General features: G+C 42.9%; 1 protein-coding gene across 7 annotated transcripts in view; it reads left to right on the top strand.

Moving 5' to 3' along the window:
• DOCK3 (dedicator of cytokinesis 3) overlaps positions 1-20693 on the top strand; it is a 666839-nt gene that overhangs the window by 548474 nt on the left and 97672 nt on the right. For 6 of the 7 annotated variants that reach the window (XM_030934847.1, XM_030934886.1, XM_030934854.1 and 3 more), the window contains 4 exons: positions 10108-10300; positions 14624-14751; positions 17153-17257; positions 19633-19731. In XM_030934847.1, the coding sequence (XP_030790707.1) occupies positions 10108-10300; positions 14624-14751; positions 17153-17257; positions 19633-19731 (525 nt within the window). The remainder of the gene's footprint in view (positions 1-10107; positions 10301-14623; positions 14752-17152; positions 17258-19632; positions 19732-20693) is intronic. The other variant, XM_030934917.1, reaches the window with a different exon arrangement.

Below are 20693 nucleotides of genomic sequence, written 5' to 3'. Positions count from 1 at the left end.
CACAGTGGCTGATGCCTGTAATCCTAGCACTTTGGCAGGCCAAGGCGGGCGGATTGCTTGAGCTCAGGAGTTCAAGACCACCCTGGGCAACATGATGAAACCCCATCTCTACTAAAAATACAAAAAATTAGCATGCATCTCTAGTCCCGGCTACTCAGGAGGCTGAGGCAGGAGAATTGCTTGAACCCGGGAGGTGGAGGTTGCAGTGAGCCAAGATTGCACCACTGCACTCTAGCCTGGGCGACAGAGTGAGACTGTCTCCAAGAAGAAAAAGAAAAAAAGAAAATTTAGATTAGCTTTTGTCCATTCCAGAAGTTGAATGAAATAATTTGTAAAACAGTGGGATTAACTAGGAAGCTTTGGCTAAGAATTAAGATTAAATTAGGATCAGAGGGCTGGCAAGATGGCCAAATAGGAACAGCTCTGGACTACAGCTCCCAGCGAGATCAACACAAAAGGCGGATGATTTCTGCATTTCCAACTGAAGTACCCGGCTCATCTCAATGGGACTGGCTAGACAGTGGATGCACCCATGAAGGGCAAGCAGAAGCAGGGTGGGGTGTCACCTCACCTGGGAAGCACAAGGGGTTAGGGAACTCCCTCCCCTAACCAAGGGAAGCCAGGAGAGACTGTGCCTTGAGGAACGGTGCATTCCGGCCCAGATGCTATGCTTTTCCCACAGTCTTTGCAACCCACAGATCAGGAGATTCCCTCGGGTGCCTACACTACCAGGGCCCTGGGTTTCAAGCACAAAACTGGGCAGCTGATTGGGCAGACACTGAGCTAGCAGCAGGAGTTTTTTCTATACCCCAGTGGAACCTGGAACACCAGCGAGACAGAACCGTTCACTCCCCTGGAAAGGGGGCTGAAGCCAGGGAGCCAAGTGGTCTAGCTCAGTGAATCCCACCCCCACGGAGCCCAGCAAGCTAAGATCCACTGGCTTGAAATTTTCACTGCCAGCACAGCAGTCTGACGTCGACCTGGCACACTCAGTCTTGGTCAGGGAAGGGGCATCCACCATTACAGAGGCTTGAGAAGGCAGTTTTCCCCTCACAGTGTAAAAAAGGCTGACAGGAACTTTGGAGGGGGCAGAGCACACTACAGTGCTGCCAAGCCACTGTAGCCTGACTGCCTCTCTAGATTCCTCCTCTCTGGGCAGGGCATCTGTGAAAGAAAGGCATCAAGCCCAGTCAGGGGCTTATAGATCCAACTCCCATCTCCCTGGGACAGAGCACCTGGGGGAAGGGATGGCTATGGGCACAGCTTCAGCAGACTTAAATGTTCTTGCCTGCTGACTCTGAAGGGATTGGCAGATCTCCCAGCACAGTGCTCGAGCTCCGCTAAGGGAAAGACTGTCTCCTTAAGTGGATCCCTGACCCCCGTGCTTCCTGAATGGGAGACACCTCATACAGGAGAGCTGTGGCTGGCATCTGGTGGGTGCCACTCTGGGAAGAAGCTTCCAGAGGAAGAAATAGACAGCAATCTTTGCTGTTCTGCAGCCTCCGCTGGTGATACCCAGGCAAACAGGATATGCTGGAATGCATATCCAGCAAACTCCAGCAGACCTCCAACAGAGGGGCCTGACTGTTAGAAGAAAACCCAACAAACAGAAAGGAATAGCATTAACATCAACAAAAAGGACGTCCACACAGAAACCCTATCCGAAGGTCACCAGCATCAAACACCAAATGTAGATAAATCCAGGAAGACAAGGAAAACTGGTGCAAAAAGGCTGAAAATTCCAAAAACCAGAACATCTCTTCTCCTCCTGAGGATTGCAACTCCTAGCCAGCAAGGGAACAGACCTGGACGGAGAATTAGTTTGACGAATTGACAGAAGTAGGCTTCAGAAAGTGGGTAATAACAAACTCCTTGAAGCTAAAGGAGCATGTTCTAACCCAATTCAAGGAAGCTAAGAATCTTGAAAAAAGGTTTGAGGTATTGCTAACCACAGTAACCAGGTTAGAGAAGAACATAAATGACCTGATGGAGCAGAAAAACCCAGCACGAGAACTTCGTGAAGCATATACAGGTATCAATAGCCAAATCAATCAAATGGAAGAAAGGTTATCAGAGATTGAAGATCAACTTAATGAAATACAGCATGAAGACAAGATTAGAGAAAAAAGAATGAAAAGGAACAAACAAAGCCTCCAAGAAATGTGGGACTGTGTGAGAAGACCAAACCTATGTTTGTTTGGTGTACCTGAAAGTAACAGAGAGAATGGAACCAAGTTGGAAAACACTCTTCAGGATATTATCCAGGAGAACTTCCCCAACCTAGCAAGATAGGCCAACATTCAAATTCAGGAAATACAAAGAGCACCACAAAGATACTCCTCAAGAAGAGCAACCCCAAGATGCATAATCGTCAGAATCACCAAGATTGAAATGAAGGAAGATATGTTAAGGGCAGCCAGAGAGAAAGGTCGGGTTACCCACAAAGAGAAGCCCATCAGACTAACAGTGGATCTGTCCTCAGAAACCCTACAAGCCAGAAGAGAGTGGGGGCCAATATTCAACATTCTTAAAGAAAAGAATTTTCAACCCAGAATTTCATATCCAGCCAAAGTAAGCTTCATAAGTGAAGGACAAATAAAATCCTTTACAGACTAGCAAATGCTGAGGGATTTTGTCACTACCAGGCCTGCCTTACAAGAGCTCCTGAAGGAAGCACTAAATATGGAAAGGAAAAACTGGTACCAGCCACTGTAGAAACATACCAAATTGTAAAGACCATTGACGCTATGAAGAAACTGCATCAACTAACAGGCAAAATAACCAGCTGGCATCATAATGACAGGATCAAATTCACACATAACTATATTAACCTTAAATGTAAATGGGCTAAGTGCCCCCAATTAAAAGACACAGACTGACAAATTGGATAAAGAGTCAAGACCCATCATTGTGTTGTATTCAGGAGACCCATCTCACATGAAAAGACATACATAGGCTCTAAATAAAGGGATGGAGGACTATTTACCAAGCAAATGGAAGGCAAACACAGCATGGGTTGCAGTCCTAGTCTCTTATAAAACAGACTTTAAACAAAGATCAAAAAAGACAAAGAAGGACATTACATAATGGTAAAGGGATCAATGCAACGAGAAGCGCTGACTCTCCAAAACATATATGCACCCAATACAGGCGCACTCAGGTTCCAATAGAGCAAGTTCTTAGAGACCAACAAAGAGACTTAGACTCCCACACAATAATAATGGGAGACTTTAATATTCCACTGTCAGTATTAGATCAATGAGACATAAAATTAACAAGGATATTCAGGACTTGAACTCAGCTCTGGACCAAGCAGACCTAATAGACATCTACTAGAGCTCTCCACCCCGAATCAATAGAACATACATTCTTCTCAGCACCACATTGCACATATTCTAAAAATGACCACAAAATTGTAAGTAAAACACTCCTCAGCAAATGCAGAAGAACAGAAATCATAACAGTCTCTCAGACCACAATACAATCAAATTAGAACTCAGGATTAAGAAACTCACTCAAAACTGCACAACTACATGGAAACTGAACAACCTGCTCCTGAATGACTACTGGGTAAATAACGAAATTAAGGCAGAAATAAATAAGTTCTTTGAAACCAATGAAAGCATAAATACAACGTGCCAGAATCTCTGGGACACAGCTAAAGCAGTGTTTAGAGGGAAATGTATAGCACTAAATGCCCATAGGAGAAAGCAGGAAATACCTAAAATCAACACCCTAGCACCACAGTTAAAAGAACTAGAGAAGCAAGAGCAAATTCAAAAGCTAACAGAAGACAAGAAGTAACTGGCTGTGCACAGTGGCTCACACCTGTAATCCCAGCACTTTGGGAGGCCGAGGTGGGCGGATCATGAGGTCAGGAGATTGAGACAATTCTGGCCAACAGGGTGAAACCTCATCTCTACTAAAATTACAAAAAATTAGCCGGGCATGGTGGAGGTGTGTGTAGTCCCAGCTACTTGGGAGACTGAGGCAGGAGAATGGTGTGAACCTGGGAGGCAGAGCTTGCAGTGAGCCGATAATTGCACCACTGCACTCCAGCCTGGGCGACAGAGAAAGACTCCATCTCAAAAAAAAAAGAGAGAAATAACTTAGGTCAGAACAGAGACATGAAAACTCCTTCAAAAAATTAATGAATCCAGGAGCTGGTTTTTTGAAAAGATCAACAAAATAGACTACTAGCCAGACTAATAAAGAAGAAAAGAGAGAAGAATCAAATAGACACAACAACAAATGTGATAAAGGGGTGATCACCACTGATCCCACAGAAATAGAAACTACCATCAGAGAATACTATAAACACCTCTGTGCAAATAAACTAGAAACTCTAGAAGAAATGGATAAATTCCTGGACACATAGTGTCCCAAGACTAAACCAGGAAGAAGTTGAACCCCTGAATAGACCAATAACAAGGTCTGAAATTGTGGTAGTAATTAACAGTGTACCAACCAAAAAATTCCCGGGACCAGACGGATTCACAGCCAAATTCTACCAGAGATACAAAGAGGAGCTGGTACCATTCCTTCTGAAACTATTCCAAACAATAGAAAAAGAGGGACTCCTCCCAAACTCATTTTTGAGGCCAGCATCATCCTGATACCAAAACCTGGCAGAGACACAGCAAAAAGGAAAATTTCAGGCTACTATCTCTGATGAACATCCATTTGTGAAAATCCTCAATAAAATACTGGCAAACCGAATCCAGCAGCACATCAAAAAGCGTATCCACGGCTGGTCCAACATACACAAATAAATAAATGTAATCCATCACATAAACAGAAACAATGACAAAAACTACTTATCTCAATAGATGCAGAAAAGGTCTTCGATAAATTCAACATCCCTTCATGCTAAAAACTCCCAATAAACTAGGTATTGATGGAATGTATCTCAAAGTAATAAGAGCTATTTATGACAAACCCACAGACAGTATCATCCTGAATGGGTAAAAGCTGGAAACATTCCCTTTGAAAACTGGCACAAGACAAGGATGCCCTCTCTCACCACTCCTATTCAACATAATATTGGAAGTTCTGGCTAGGGCAGTCAGACAAGAGAAAGAAATAAAGGGCATTCAAATAGGAAGAGAGGAAGTGAAATTGTCTCTGTTTACAGATGACATGATTATATATTTAGAAAACCCCATCGTCTGAGCACAAAATCTCCTTAAGCTGATAAGCAACTTCAGCAAAGTCTCAGGATACAAAATCAATGTGCAGAAATCACAGGCATTCCTGTACACCAATAATAAACAGAGAGCCAAGTCATGCGTGAACTCCCATTTACAATTGCTACAAAGAGAATAAAATACCTAGGAATACAACTTAGAGAGGATATGAAGGACCTCTTGAAGGAAAACTACAAACCACTGCTCAAGGAAATAAGAGAGGACACAAACAAATGGAAAAACATTCCATGCTCATGGATAGGAAGAACCAATATCGTGAAAATGGCCATACTGCTCAAAGTAATTTATAGATTCAGTGCTATCCCCATCAAGCTACCGTTGACTTTCTTCACAGAATTAGAAAAAACTACTTTAAATCTCATATGGAACCAAAAAAGAGCCCATATAGCCAAGACAATCCTAAGCAAAAAGAACACTGCCGGAGGCATCATGCTACCTGATTTCAAACTATACTACAATGCTACAGCGAACAAAACAGCATGGTACTGGTACCAAAACAGATACATAGACCAGTGGAACAGAACAGAGGCCTCAGAAATAACAGCATGTATCTACAACCATCTGATCTTTGACAAATCTGACAAAAACAAGCAATGGGGAAAGGATTCCCTATTTAATAAATGGTGTTGGCAAACTGGCTAGCCATATGCTGAAAGCTGAAACTGGACCCTTTCCTTACACCTTATACAAATATTAACTCAAGATGGATTAAAGACTTTAAATGTAAGACCTAAAACCTTAAAAACCCTAGAAGAAAACCTAGGCAATACCATTCAGGACATAGGCATGGGCAAGGACTTCATGACTAAAACACCAAAAGCAATTGCAGCAAAAGCAAAAATTGACAAATGGGATCTAATGAAACTAAAGAGCTTCTGCACAGCGAAAGAAAGTATCATCAGGGTGAACAGGCAACCTATAGAATAGGAGAAAATTTTTGCAATCCATCCGACAAAAGGCTAACATCCAAAATCTACAAAGAACTTAAACAAATTTACGAGAAAAAAAAAATCAAAAAGTGGGCAAAGGAGATGAACAAACACTTCTCAAAAGAAGACATTTACATGGCCAACAAACATGGAAAAAACTCATCATCACTGGTCATTAGAGAAATGCAAATCAAAACCACAATGAGATACCATCTCACACCAGTTAGAATGGCGATCATTAAAAAGTCAGGAAACAACAGATGCTGGAGAGGGTGTGGAGAAATAGTAACACTTTTACACTGTTGGTGGGAGTATAAATTAGTTCTACCATTGTGGAAGACAATGTGGTGATTCCTCAAGGATCTAGAGCTAGAAATACCATTTGACCCAGCAATCCCATTACTGGCTATATACCCAAAGGATTATAAATCATTCTACTATAAAGACACATGCACACGTATGTTTTTTTCTTTCTTTTTCTTTTTTTTTTTTTTGAGATGGAGTTTCACTCTTGTTGCCCAAGCTGGAGTGCAATGGAGCGATCTCAGCTCACTGCAACCTCCACCTCCCGGTTCAAGCGATTCTCCTGCCTCAACCTCCTGAGTAGCTGGGATTACAGGCACACACCACCATATTCAGCTAATTTTTTATATTTTTATTAGAAATGGGGTTTCACCCTGTTTGCCAGGCTAGTCTTGAACTCCTGACCTCAGGTGATCCACCTGCCTCACCCTCTCAAAGTGCTGGTATTACAGGCATGAGCCACCGCGTCCAGCCACACACGTATGTTTATTGCCGCACTGTTGACAATAACAAAGATTTGGAACCAACCCAAATGCCCATCAGTCATAGACTAGATAAAGAAAATGTGACACATATACACCATGGAATACTATGCAGTCATAAAAAAGGAAGAGTTTATGTCCTTTGCAGGGACATGGAAGAAGCTGGAAACCATCATTCTCAGTCAACTAACACAGGAGCAGAAAACCAAACACCACATGTTCTCACTCATATGTGGCATATGTGGGAGGTGAACAAGGAGAACACATGGACACAGGGAGGGGAACATCACACACCTAGGGGGGATCAGGGGCTAGGAGAGGGATAGCATTAGGAGAAATACCTAACGTAGATGATGGATTGATGGGTGCAGCACACCGCACCGCCATGGCACGTGTATACCTATATAACAAACCTGCACGTTCTGCACATGCATCCCAGAACTTAAAGTATAATAAATAAATTAATTAAATAATTAAAATGAAACTAAAAAAAAGATTAGATTAGATTCAATATTAGAAATATCAGTATGGGAAGAAAATTTGCTTTCTTATATTAAAACTACCTGGCCAATCACCTGAGCCCAAGAAGTTAAGGCTACAGTGAGCTGTGATTGCGCCACTGCACCCCAGCCTGGCCACAGAGTGAGACACTGTCTCGAAAACGAACAAAACTGCCTAGCCAGCTAATCTGTTACCTTTCCACACAGTCTTACCCTAGAACAAATCAAGAATTAATTACCCCAGTCAACAGGGAGGTATTTTTCCTTATAAAATGAATGTCAGAATTTTTATGTAATGGATTATATTCTTCAACTTTTTGAAGCTAAATATTACGCCAAAACCTGTAAGCAAAGATCAGACAGCCTCTCTTATGTCCATTCAGTTACTGCCAAGTATATTGTTAGCCCAAGTATATATTTAAACTGTCTCATTTAAGATTAAAATTAAAAAACAAAAAATTTAAAAAAAAATTTGTTTTCCACTTGCCTCTGTGTTGCCTCTTGATACCAGTTGCCTGTAGGTTTCTCAGCCCAGAGGACAGGTGATCAACTGGGAGTACCTTAAGGCTTCCTTGACTGTATAAAGGAATATACTCTATAAGGGAGTCTATAAGGAACTCTATAAGGGAGTACCTCAAGGCTTCCAGGTGCTTCTGTAAGGAAGACACCTGTGATCTCCCCTTCTAAGTACCTTAAGCTACTCATGTTCCTCTTCCATTCCCCTCCCACAGCCAGAATATGGAGAGATTAGAGGTAGCTAGCAAAGCAATGCACATATGCTTTCTGGGAACTTGGTAACACAGTAATGCCTTGTACTGAGTGGCACACTCCTACTACATCAAGATAAATAGCTTAGATCTGGTCTCAGCTAAGACCTGTGTGAGAATCTGACCTTCTTCTTTGGTGCAAGGCTCATGTTTCCTGAGTTTCATATATATATATGTGTGTGTGTGTGTGTGTGTGTGTGTGTGTGTGTGTGTGTGTGTGTGTATATGTGTGTATATATATATGTGTGTGTGTGTGTATATATATGTATATGCGTGTGTGTGTATATATATATAGAGAGAGAGAGAGAGATACACACACACATATGTATGCGTATTATTCACTTAGACTTTATATCTTTGATTATGACCACTAGAAGATGTCAGGATGTGAGAGTCCTTCTCTCCTGGTGTCTAAGTACAGGATATTTCACCATTTAAGAGAGCAAATGAGTTACTGTTTGTTATTGATTATAAAGCACCTACTTCACCACTCCTTTGTCTTTTATATCTAAGCTGCTAACAATATGTTTTGTTCTGGTTCTAATTACTGCAAAACAATCTCCTCAATATTCCAGGAATTATAAATCTGCAGATAGAACTCATATAAGTGCTCCAGTTGGGCCTGACCTGAATAAAGACCACAGCACAAGCCTGTTTTCCATGGCATAAATTTTCACTCACTCTAAGACAGTGTCTGTTGCCTGATGGAGCAGTCAAGAAAACAGCCTTCCCTCCCCAACCTACCATTTGGGAAGGGTGCGTTCTCACCTTTTTATCTCAAGGTGGCACTCCCTTTCTCTTTGTAAATCCTGAGTTAATGGCATAAGGGGACTGAGAAGTGAAAAAATGTCTTCATGCTGCTTCCACTTCCACAAGAGAAAATCATGAGAACCAGCATGTATCAAAGGCCTGTTGTGTTCCAGACACTCTACTGGAAACTTTATGTAAAAATTCCCTCATACCAGCATCAAGAAATGAGTAATAGCATCATCCCCATTTTATAGATGGGGAAACAAAGAATTAGGTTAACTTGCCAAAGTTTATGTGTCAGCTAAGTGGTAAAGTTCGAATTTGAACCCGTGTCTAACTCCAAAACCCATTGTCTTTCTCCTATAGTGCTCTGCCTCCCAAAGGTTCTGGAACTGTTCTATTATCAGATTGTTCTCAAGAAACTACCTTATGGTCTACCAGAGCTTACATCCTAGAAGAAAAGTCTAACATGCACACTCCCACTCCCCTTGCTTGGGTGTCTAGGTCGCTGAACTCTAAGCCCACGTCAACAGTCGTCAAGAGTTTATGGCTAACCAAACACACACATTTCCCATCCTCTTAAATTTACTCTTGAGACTACCAGGCATCACTTATGAAAAAAATAATTTATGAAGCCTTCATATTTCATGGTTGCAAATGAGAATCTCTATTCTGGGGAAATGGTACAGCTCTCAGAACTGGATCATTGGCTGCAGGGCTGTGAGCAGAGTTCAGCTGATGCTGCTTGAAGGAACTCATCTCTCTGCCATACTTTCTTGGGTTTGGAACCAAAATTGGAAAGTTAAGAACTTGATCATAGAGACGAACAAAAATATAAATACATTTTATGAACAAAAACAGCTGTGGATCTTAAGCCACACTGAGCAGATTTTTCTTTATACCCCATTCTCTTGCCAGCAAATGCTATATGCAAGTTATGAAAGCCTCAGTTTTCCTGGATCCCAGTAAATTATCTTGTTTTGGTTTCCTTTTTGGTTTTTCCTGCTCCATACCTGAGTGCTGTAGTCAGTGGCCAGGGAGGAGCCCACCCAAGGCAGAGATGCTACAGTGCCTTCTCAGCCTCTCACCACCTTGTATCATTGTCTAAGTGTGAAAGATAGACACACACCCTAACTCTGTGCTAACCACAGCTTCATTTGCTTCTGCAGGCTGCACTCCTCAATTCTTTCCCAACCATCTTTGACGAGCTGCTGCAAATGTTCACCGTGCAAGAGGTGGCAGAGTTTGTGAGAGGGACACTGGGGAGCATGCCCAGCACTGTGCACATTGGGCAGTCAATGGACGTGGTCAAGCTGCAGTCCATTGCCAGGACAGTGGATAGCCGCCTGTTTTCTTTCTCAGGTAAATCAAGTTGGGATGAGAGTCAGACTCACCTTTCCTTCCTTCTAGGAGTGATAGCCAAGTGGTAATCAAAGGATCAGTTTCCTCAACCATTATGCAAGAAACCAGTGACCCTTAAGATGCAGAATATTTTGGTAAACTATAATAGAGAATGCAGCCAAGACCTAGGCCTACTGTCTTACTCACAGTTTATTCCTAGGAATCCACACATACGGGCATGTCACTGGGGTGGTGTCTGAGTCCATTCAGGCTACTGTAACAGATACCATAGACTGGGTGGCGTGTAAACAACGAACTTTCTCAGTTCTGGAGGTTAGGAAGTCTAAGATCAAAGCACCAGCAGATTCAGTGTCTGGTGAGGCCCACTTCCTGGTTCATAGACAGCTGTCTTCTCTCTGTGTTGTCACATAACAGAAGGGGCAAGGCAGCTCTCTGGGGTCTCTTTTTTTAAAAGGTCACTAATCTTGTTCATGAGGGCCCTGCCTCCAGGCCCACAGCTTCCAAGAACAGAGCTTGCCATATGCTCAGAAAAGGAGGGAGAGGAAGAGAGAAGGGACTATCTCAAGGAAACAAGGATAAGCCAAGAAAATAAAAGAGGCCCTACAGAAGACTTGAGATCAGGAGTTCAAGACTAGCCTGGCAAACAGGGTGAAACCCTATCTCTACTAAAAATACAAAAAATTAGCCAGGCGTGGTGGCGGGCACCTGTAATCCCAGCTACTCAGGAGGCTAAGGCAGGTGAATTGCTTGAACCCAGGAGGCAGAGGTGGCAGTAAGCTGAGATCATGCCATTGTACTCCAACCGGGGCAACAGAGCGAGACTGTCTCAAAAAAAAAAGGGGGTGGCCCTGAAAGGGGGCCCTGAGGACCCTGTGCTTGCTTGTTTCCTTGCCATACCAGTCAGTATCTTTTCCAGTCTTTGGAGAACCAACCAGGATTAGAGAGAGAAATAGACAGGGAGCTCTTTATGCTCCCCAAGGGGTCAGGACAATCTAATATATTAGCAGCCTAGTCTGTCTTTCACGAAGAACTTCTGGTTTTGTTCCTGAAGCCACATCATATGTGATCAAGTTCTGCCTTGCAGGGACAACCAAATGCTCAATGGCCATATATTAAGATCAATATGAGCCTCATTCTTTAAGTATAATATCATTGTGCTAGGATAAACTTCTGAGGCACCAAAATAAATCCAAAACACCAGCTAAGCAATTATTAGAATTTTTATAATTTTTGGTGGTTAATTTTTTAGGTTTGACTTTTTTTTTTTTTAAATGAGATAGAGTCTTGCTGTGTTGCCCAGGCTGGAGTCCAGTGGCATGATCTTGGCTCATCACAACCTCTGCCTCCCAGGTTCAAACGATTCTCCTGCCTCAGCCTCCCGAGTAGTTGGGACTACAGGCATGCAACACCATGCCCGGCTAATTTTTTTTTTTTTTTTTGGTATTTTTAGTAGAAATGGGGTTTCACCATATTGGCCAGGCTGGTCTCGAAGTCCTGATCTCATGATCCACCCATCTCAGCCTCCCAAAGTGCTGGGATTATAGGCGTGAGACACGGCACCCGGCCAGGTTTGACTTTTAAAGTATAAGACCAAAAATTTCTCAGCCCAGTGCCACACACATTTGTAATACTAAATAGGTGTTCCCTTTGACTTAGCTCTGCCAGCATATGGTATTGCTAGTAGTAGTAAAGCTGCCACCAAGAAAGTCATCTTTTTTTGACCAGTAACTGTTTATGCTGGTAAACAGTTCTCTCTTCAGCTCCTATGTTGAAGATTTTATTAATGGTTTGGGCACACTGTCACTGAAGGCCACTGTACACACTTGAGCTTTGTGCACTGCTTAAAAGAAAATGCTTTCAGCTGGGCGCGGCGGCTCACGCCTGTAATCCCAGTACTTTGGGAGGTTGAGGCAGGCGAATCATGAGGTCAGGAGATTGAGACATCCTGGCTAACATGGTGAAACCCCGTCTCTACTAAAAATACAAAAAATTAGCTGGGCGAGGTGGCAGGCACCTGTAGTCCCAGCTACTCAGGAGGCTGAGGCAGGAGCATGGCGTGAACCCAGGAGGTGGAACTTGCAGTGAACTGAGATCGCACCACTGCACTCCAGCCTGGGCGACAGCAAGACTCTGTCTCAAAAAAAAGAAAATGCTTTCAAAATATGTGGGAAGGGGAACAGCAGACTGCTCTCACTGGCATACTTTATTTCTAGTATCTCTGCATGTACTTGCTGCTTCACACAAACACTTAAGAAAAATTTTCTTAATACTTATGTGGCCTTGGACTATGTAATTAGATTTTAGATGACAAACACCACCAAAATTTCGTTTGCATCTCACTTTCATTAAATGCCTGAGTTGCAGCATCTTCCCTGAAGCAAAAGGTTCTTTTTTTCTTTTTGAGACGGAGTCTGGCTCTGTCGCCCAGGCTGGAGTGCAGTGGCCGGATCTTAGCTCACTGTAAGCTCCGCCTCCTGGGCTTACGCCATTCTCCTGCCTCAGCCTCCCGAGTAGCTGGGACTACAGGTGCCCACCACATCGCCCGGCTAGTTTTTTGTATTTTTTTTAGTAGAGACGGGGTTTCAACGTGTTAGCCAGGATGGTCTCAATCTCCTGACCTCGTGATCCACCCGTCTCGGCCTCCCAAAGTGCTGGGATTACAGGCTTGAGCCACCGCGCCCGGCCAGCAAGAGGTTCTTTACCAGTGATGTCCTTTAACCAGCACTGGTATTCTCAAAGGATAAGTTTGGTCTCTTCTTCAGCAGGTTCTAGTAACAAACCACTGTTTTTTTCTGTAAGCAGCTATTGGTTGTTACAAATACTAAGTACGTTGGTATTTTCATCCACACAGTGCGGTATCAACTTTTTTTATTCAAGCAGCCTTTTAAATCTAGACTAGCTAGTATTCCATTCTGTTTGAACATATTCTAAGCATTTCACAAGGCAGTGCCCAAATCTCTTATATATCATGCAATTTGTCTTTGACTGAAAAAGATTTTCGGTCTGAATTTCATGTGGAACTCTTAACTAAAGACAGATATGAACGATAAATCCAAAATGCCATGACTTGTTTGTGTTACTGATAATCTGACTAAATCATGCTGGCCAGATATGATGGGACCTGCAGAGTCACACCATCACTGACCACGTAGGAATACAGGGTGCCAGAAACACATTCACATTTGCATTTCACTTGTCTCCTAACCTCCCCTGTGAAGTAAATGTATTATAGAAGAGGCCCTTACACCCCATTCTACAGATGAGGAAAATAAAGCTCATGAGAGGAGTCAACTAGCCTGAGGTCTCAGAATGAGTTAATAAAGGAGCTTGAAGTAGGACAGCCTTCCTGAATTTGAGATTCTAAATATAGTCACCTCCTGATGAAAGTGCTATTCTGGTAACATTGGGAGAAAATAAAAGAAAATCATTTGAAGTGTTCAGTGGGATTGGTGATAAATGTTGGCTAATTATCAAAGTCTTGTGACAATACAAAGGTCGTGCTTCAATTGTGTTCATTGCTGTGTACACACTGAGTAGCAATCTCACAAGGCTGTGGGGGAAAGGGGGCAGGTCTGTTGGCTGTGGCAAGGTAAATGCTCACAGGGGTGGAAGTGTCAGACTACCTACCTAGCCAGGGCATAAAGAGGGACAATCTATAATCCATTTCAAGCCTGCAAGTTCAGTCAGTGTAGTTCATACTAAGTATACCATTTAAATGGAATTTTCACTGTAAACTGTGCTTTTAATTTGGAGTCTATTCATTAAAGAGATTTCATTTGGGACCGGGTGTGGTGGCTCACACCTGTAATCTTAGCATTTGGGGAGGCCAAGGAGGGAGGATCGCTTGAGCCCACGAGTTTAAGACTTGCTGGGCAGCATAGTGAGACCTCATCTCTACAAAAAATTAAAAAATTATCCGAGTGTGGTGTCATGCTCTAGCAATCCTAGAAAGTTGAAGCTGCAAGGAGCCATGATCATGCCACTGCATTCCAGCCTGGGTGACAGAATGAGACCCTGTTTCCAAAAAAAGAGACTTCATTCCAAATGAAGCAGACTCCTAACATTCATCCTGCACAAAATGTTATGGATACTTGGTATTGAAATGAGAACAAAGGAAAGATGGAAGAATAATGTCATGTGATGGCTTATAATTTCCGGGCAGTGAGCTTTCAGGCCCTTGTAAGGTAAGGGGATTACCTTCACTTTTGCTCTAGTCTCAACCCCACCTGCTTTGAGAATAGCTAAGTCCTACAATGCCACTGGCTTGCTGCAGTAGCTAGTTCTCCTCTAAAGCCTTCTTCACCTTTGTGTTTTCTCTCCCAGAATCCCGCCGCATCCTGCTTCCTGTGGTTCTCCATCACATTCACCTTCACCTGAGGCAGCAGAAAGAGCTGCTTATTTGCTCAGGAATTCTTGGCAGCATCTTCTCCATCGTCAAGACCAGCTCTCTGGTAGTAGCCCCACACCCACTCCACCCTGCTCAGCTCTTCCCTAGTCTTGTGTTAGTTTAGCCAGAGGCAGACCAACAAAGATCGCTTTGTACACTTTTCAGTCACAGATGCTTTCATCAGTGACAGGAAGGTGCCCAAGTGAGTGGTGGCCTGTGTGTTCCCAACAGGTTTCTCTGTACAACATATGCTTGCTATTTTTAAAGGTTGCACTATCAAATCTACCCAGAAATATAGTTATCTGTAGTACCACAAAGCCCAATTCTGTGTCATGCTGTTTCCATCAATAGGTTTTAATTCTGCATTCTTGGGAGTTTTCTGAGAATATTCAGGCATGAGCACAGGGAGACAGACCCAGACTTGAGAGGTAGCTTGCTTATTCAGGCTCTTCTGTTAGCTTCCTGACAGCTTGATTCCACCCATATCGCATTCCTATACTGTGCCAAATGAGGTCAGGGCATACAAGAGGTTAATGTTGCCCACTAGAGCTCTGAGCCTCAGAGGATGGTAGAATTGTGCTTTAAGGGTCAGGTTTCAACTGATACTGCTTTTACCCATTTTCTTTCCTCTTTATTTTTTCTTTTTGAAAGAAATCGGTGGTAGGCGGGGATGAACTGAGGTAGGGAAAGAGAGAAGAAAAGATATGAATCAGGCACAGGTGAGGGTAGGAATTTATTTTAATGATACTTATTTCATGTACTTTTGATAATAGAAGAAAGGCATATTACTTACAGAAAATTCAGAAATGATAGGAAAGCATAAGGAAAGAAATGTAAAACAAAAATGGATTTTTAAATTATACCATTTTATTAAGTTGCTAGAGAATAGAATTTCACGTGCATTTAAAATGAAGGGCAGTTACCAGGTGATAAGAATATACAAGGATAGGCTAGCCACATGTAGTGGGAGAGGCACCTAAAAAAAAAGTCTATTTTGTTTGAGCAGGGGACAGGGACTCAGTGGGATACTCTGATGTTCAAACTCAAAGTACCATCTGGTGACAGGGGTCTAGCTTGGCAGAGAGTGACTATGATGGTGATAATGGCCCTATTATTTGCTCTTGGCTCCAGGTAAGACTTGGCAGCTCTTCTTCCCACCAGGCCTCAGAGAAGCCACACCAAGCACCTAAGATCTACTCGTAGCCCAAGGTTGTATTGAGGGGGTGGACAGCTTATTGCTAAAGGAAGGAGAGAAATTGAAGCAAAAAAAGAGGAGGAATGGAACAGGAGTGGGAACCAGTAAAAAGCTGGAGGCGATGGTTTGGTTGTGTTTGTGGGGCTAGAGTCAGTGTAATGAGTTGCTTATAACTACCCAAAGATACATCACTGGTAAGTGTTATGATCAGTTCCACAGATAGGAAAGATGACTTTGGTCCCAAGAGCTACTCAAATTCTTCATGTGGAATGGGGCAGAGTATAGTTAAAATGGATGGATGGGTAGAAGAACAATGAAATTGAAGCTCAATGAGAGCAGAGATATTCTCTCTCTTGTTCACCTCTATATATTCAGGTTCACAAACAGTGACTGGCACATGGTAAATGTTTAGTGAATGATAGATTGATGGATGGGTAAAGGATAGACACTAGGACCAGTGATAGTATAAATATCTTAGACAAGGGGCAACAGGAATCTCTTTGTGAGATAATTAAAATCATGCTACAGAATTTGAGATGAATGTGAGAGGTCTATAATAGGATAACAGACTCTTCCTAAATTAGGAAGTGGCCCTCAGTGAGGAGACATGCTTCATTGTTTTTGTAAGGTGGCTAGAGAAAGATGCACTGAGGCTGGAGTCCTTCAAATGGACCCTGTAACACGAACGAGAGAGCTGAGGAGCTAGAAGTGGACCCAGGCATATCTAGGCAGTAGTCCGGGCTGGCAAAAATTGAGGGCACCCAGGGGGAAAACCCTGAGGAGAAAACAGGGTGCTCAGAAAGATGAGCTACTTCTGTGCATTAGTGCTATGCACTAGTGAAGGTGCCGCTGCCACACCCTGTAGTGTGAATTCGTCACCATTTCTCAAACTTTATCATTTCCAAAAGTGTCAGCAGAGTTGTGCCTTCTCCTGACTATTCTAGGGAAATCAAAGAAAACATTTAACTCAGGATCTTTGTTTCTGCCCTGTATATCAAAATTAATGTATCTGCTTGAGATTCAAAGTTGCAGGTGGTGTTGTGTTAGGGTAAGGCCCCAGCCACCATGCCTGGGCAGCAGTGGCAGTTGTGCTTCACCTCCTGTCAAAGCCATTGTCCTGGGTTCCTTGACACTGCATGTTGGTGAGACTGAGAGCTTGGTGTTGGGAATCCAGAAGACTACTGCTGATGTGCCTGACATAGTAAGTGCTGCCAGCTGTACTTCAGCCTGGCTTGGTGCTAACGGTGTGCTCTCTTGCTGCTCGCTCCAGGAGGCAGATGTCATGGAGGAAGTAGAGATGATGGTGGAGAGCCTCCTGGACGTGCTCTTGCAGACTCTGCTCACCATCATGAGCAAATCGCATGCTCAGGAGGCGGTAAGAGGGCAGCGGTGCCCGCAGTGCACAGCCGAGATCACTGTTAGTAACTAACATCCAGGTTTTCTTGCCTTCTTTTCTAACCTGGGGCTTCTCCAAAGCACTCCCCCTCCATCTTACCATCCCACCACCTTCATCTCAGCCTCCCCTCCTGCATGGTTGTCAGCATGCTGCCCTCTTCCCTTCTTGAATCTGACTCTCCTCTCCACTCTGAAAGCTCTAGGTTCATATTCTCAGGACTCTTCTTTAGGGCAGATCCGGGGAATGTTTCTTGTCCTGTTTTCCTGCATACTTTGAGCCAAGTCATTTTCTATATTGTGGAATGAAGCAGGGATGTATGTAAGATGTAGTAAGAGGCTGAAGATGAAAAACAGACTACTTCTAGGAACCCCCTCATATAGGTTCTCCTAAATGATGTACAGGACAGAATAATTTTCTCAGAATTGGCTTCTATCTACAAATTAGTTGCTTTTGTCCATTATGTTTATATCTATGTTTTTAGCATTTGGAAAAATGTGATGAGGTAAATTTCACTGGCATTACTGAATAATGATTTTTCTGTAATCTAATTAGAAGAGAAACAAACTGGGGAAGGCTTCTCAGGAGGGGCAGAGAGACGATACCTTGGGCCCCTCATGTACCCCAACTCCAGAATAGACTTCTCAGCCCTGAGGTGGGGACATGATAAACAGTTTTCGTGGAATCTTTCCATTGGCAGATGGGAGATTACAGTGATCTCTCTGAAGAAAACCCTCTGGAGCAAGCCAAGCTACAGCATGCTAGGGGGAGCAGGGAGCACTCAGGGAGCAGGTATGTGTTCTGAAGCACTGGGCTTGGAAAGAGTGTCTGCTCCTTTAGGAGCCTCTGTTGAAGGTACTCTCACTGTAAGTAAAAAACATATATGTATGTGTACCCTGGCATTTCCTGGTAACCCAGCCTTCTAACCAACACTTACACAGTGCTTGCTGTGGGCCAGAATGTGCTTTAAGCACTTGTCCAATATTAGCTCATTTAGCAGTACTGAGGAAGTGATTCATTTTATGTAGATTTTAATGAGGATGATGATAATTGTAATTTGTTTAGTACCTTTTTACATAATGGACTTTATTCTTAAATGCTTTATGTACATTAACCCATGTGACCCTCATGACAAATTACCTATAGCTTTTTATGTCCATTTTTGAGATAAAAATGAGGTTCATGAACATATATATTTTGCACACATGTATTTTTAATAATTTCAGGCCAGGTGCGGTGGCTCATGCCTGTAATCCCAACACTTTGGGAGGCCAAGGAGGACGGATCATCTGAGGTCAGGAGTTCAAGACTAGACTGGCCAGCATAGCAAAACCCAGTCTCTACTAAAAATACAAAAAAAATTAGCCAGGTGTGGTGGTGGGTGTCTGTAATCCCAGCTACTCGGCAGGCTGAGGCAGGAGAATCGCTTATACCTAGCAGGTGGAGGTAGCAGTGAGCCAAGATCGTGCCATTGCACTCTGGACTGGGCGACGAGCAAAACTCCGTCTCAAGAAACAAGAATAATAATTTCAGAGACCTAGAAAGGGTTTGAGAGACTAAAAACTGTTGTCACTTTCTCACGAGTTCATAAATATTTGAAAATTGCCCAAGTGAAGTAAATGTTCTCCCTCCCTTTTAAAGAGGCAACTAAGAGGAGGCCATGCTTGTCTGCTCCATGCCAAAAGTTGCTATAAGATGGTTTTTGAAGTCCTTAAAGCAGGATTTTATTCCATGTATCCCAGTTGGAACTTGAAGACATTTTGAACATTGATATTTATCCTTTAATTTCTACTTGTCTTAAAGCCCATAGCTTGTCCCCTCAAAAAGGTCAATTTTAACTCCTCTGCCTTTCAGACAGGCATATTGATCTGCTGTGTTTTGTTTGCCCAGTCCAGTAACCCTGTGCAAATTCTAGGAGGTTCCAAAGAAGTCCTTGTATAAGGGCTGCTGTAGCCCAGCAGGATCGGCAGAATCCAAATTCTGTCCAGAGAAGGTTAAGCTCTCCCTTGTTCCAGGTATCCTCTATAGACTTCAGTACAGTGCCTTGGCAGCAAAGGACTATTTAGCCAAAACTTTCCTAGGAAAAAAAGGGAGAATATTTGTCTCACTTTGCAATACTACTTTATTATTGTTTAAGATTTTTCAGTAGCCCCATGCTGCAGAGACCTTATTCCCCCCCAATCCCTCCAGGCTTTCATTAGCAGAAAAGAAAGCTTTAGAGGGCCATATTTGTCATCTTTCTTCCATGATCATTGGGGCCATCTCAGACCCTCCCTTCTCTCCTTGCCCTCTATGGATGGGGGGAACACAGCCCTTGCAATTGGCCATGCTAAGTGTCTTTTTGGGTTGGTCCCTAGGGCGAATATGTGTCCTGCCTTCTCTCACTGCTCCGCCAGATGTGTGACACCCATTTCCAGCACCTCCTGGACAACTTCCAGAGCAAAGATGAACTCAAGGTAGGCAGTAGAACACCTTTCATCTGGGAGCCAACACTCCCCAGGGGCTTTTTCCCTGTCAGGGGGATGAGTGCAAGTGACTAGCATTGCCACGGGTGTAGGATTCACCAGCCCTACTTTACAGCTGAGTGTTGGCCTCCAGAAGCTGAAAGCCAGCAGTGTCCCCACACAGCTGGACCCTGGTAACAGTGCCAAGTTTTCCTTGACTATTGGCAGCCCTGTGATCATGTGCCTCTATTAGACTCCCACACTGGTTGTCAGAAAACCAGGACTCCTTCCTTTCTTAGTAACTTGGCAGTTACCCTTATATTTTGTACCTACAAATTAGGATTTGCTGTTTTAATGCCTTTAATAATAATGATGATGACAACTTTTTTTCATTTAAATATATTTGTGGAAGACACCTTTAGAGAGCAAGGTGTGCACTGCTCATTTGCTGCCAGACTCTGGGTCTGGAACACTGAAGGGCTTATTTTTATCACAGATTGCTATACATAATTTAAAAAGCCAAAGTGTACTACAAAGTTCATAATATAAAACACCTGGTTTCTTTTTAGCTAGTAGTCCTAGCTACTCTTGAGGCTAAAGTGAGAGGATTGATTGAGCCCAGGAATAATTTTTTTAAAAAATATAGTGGTTTCCTGGCTCAGCCTGACTCATGTCCAGTCCCTGCTCCACAAAGGCAGCCACTTTCAATTCGTTTGCTATTCTTCAGGAAGCTTCTACTACTATTTTTAGCTATTAGTTATTATCTGTTTTTCCCTTTCTATGGAAAATGAAGATGATTCTCCAGAATCATTCCTCTCTCACACACATCCTTTCTTCCATTCTCCCAATGTAGTTTTCATATATTTTTGTTTGCATTGATTATATTGTTTATCTTTTCTTTATTACAGCTAAATAAGTACTGTGGTGAGCCAAGACTGTCCTGGGATTATGTTTCTTTTCTTATAGAGCAGTGA

Source organism: Rhinopithecus roxellana, chromosome 1 (genome assembly GCF_007565055.1).
Source record: "Rhinopithecus roxellana isolate Shanxi Qingling chromosome 1, ASM756505v1, whole genome shotgun sequence".
NCBI classification, from domain to species: Eukaryota; Metazoa; Chordata; class Mammalia; order Primates; family Cercopithecidae; genus Rhinopithecus; species Rhinopithecus roxellana.
The sequence above is the reverse complement of the archived record's forward strand: the minus strand, read 5'-3'. Positions and strand labels throughout refer to the sequence as shown.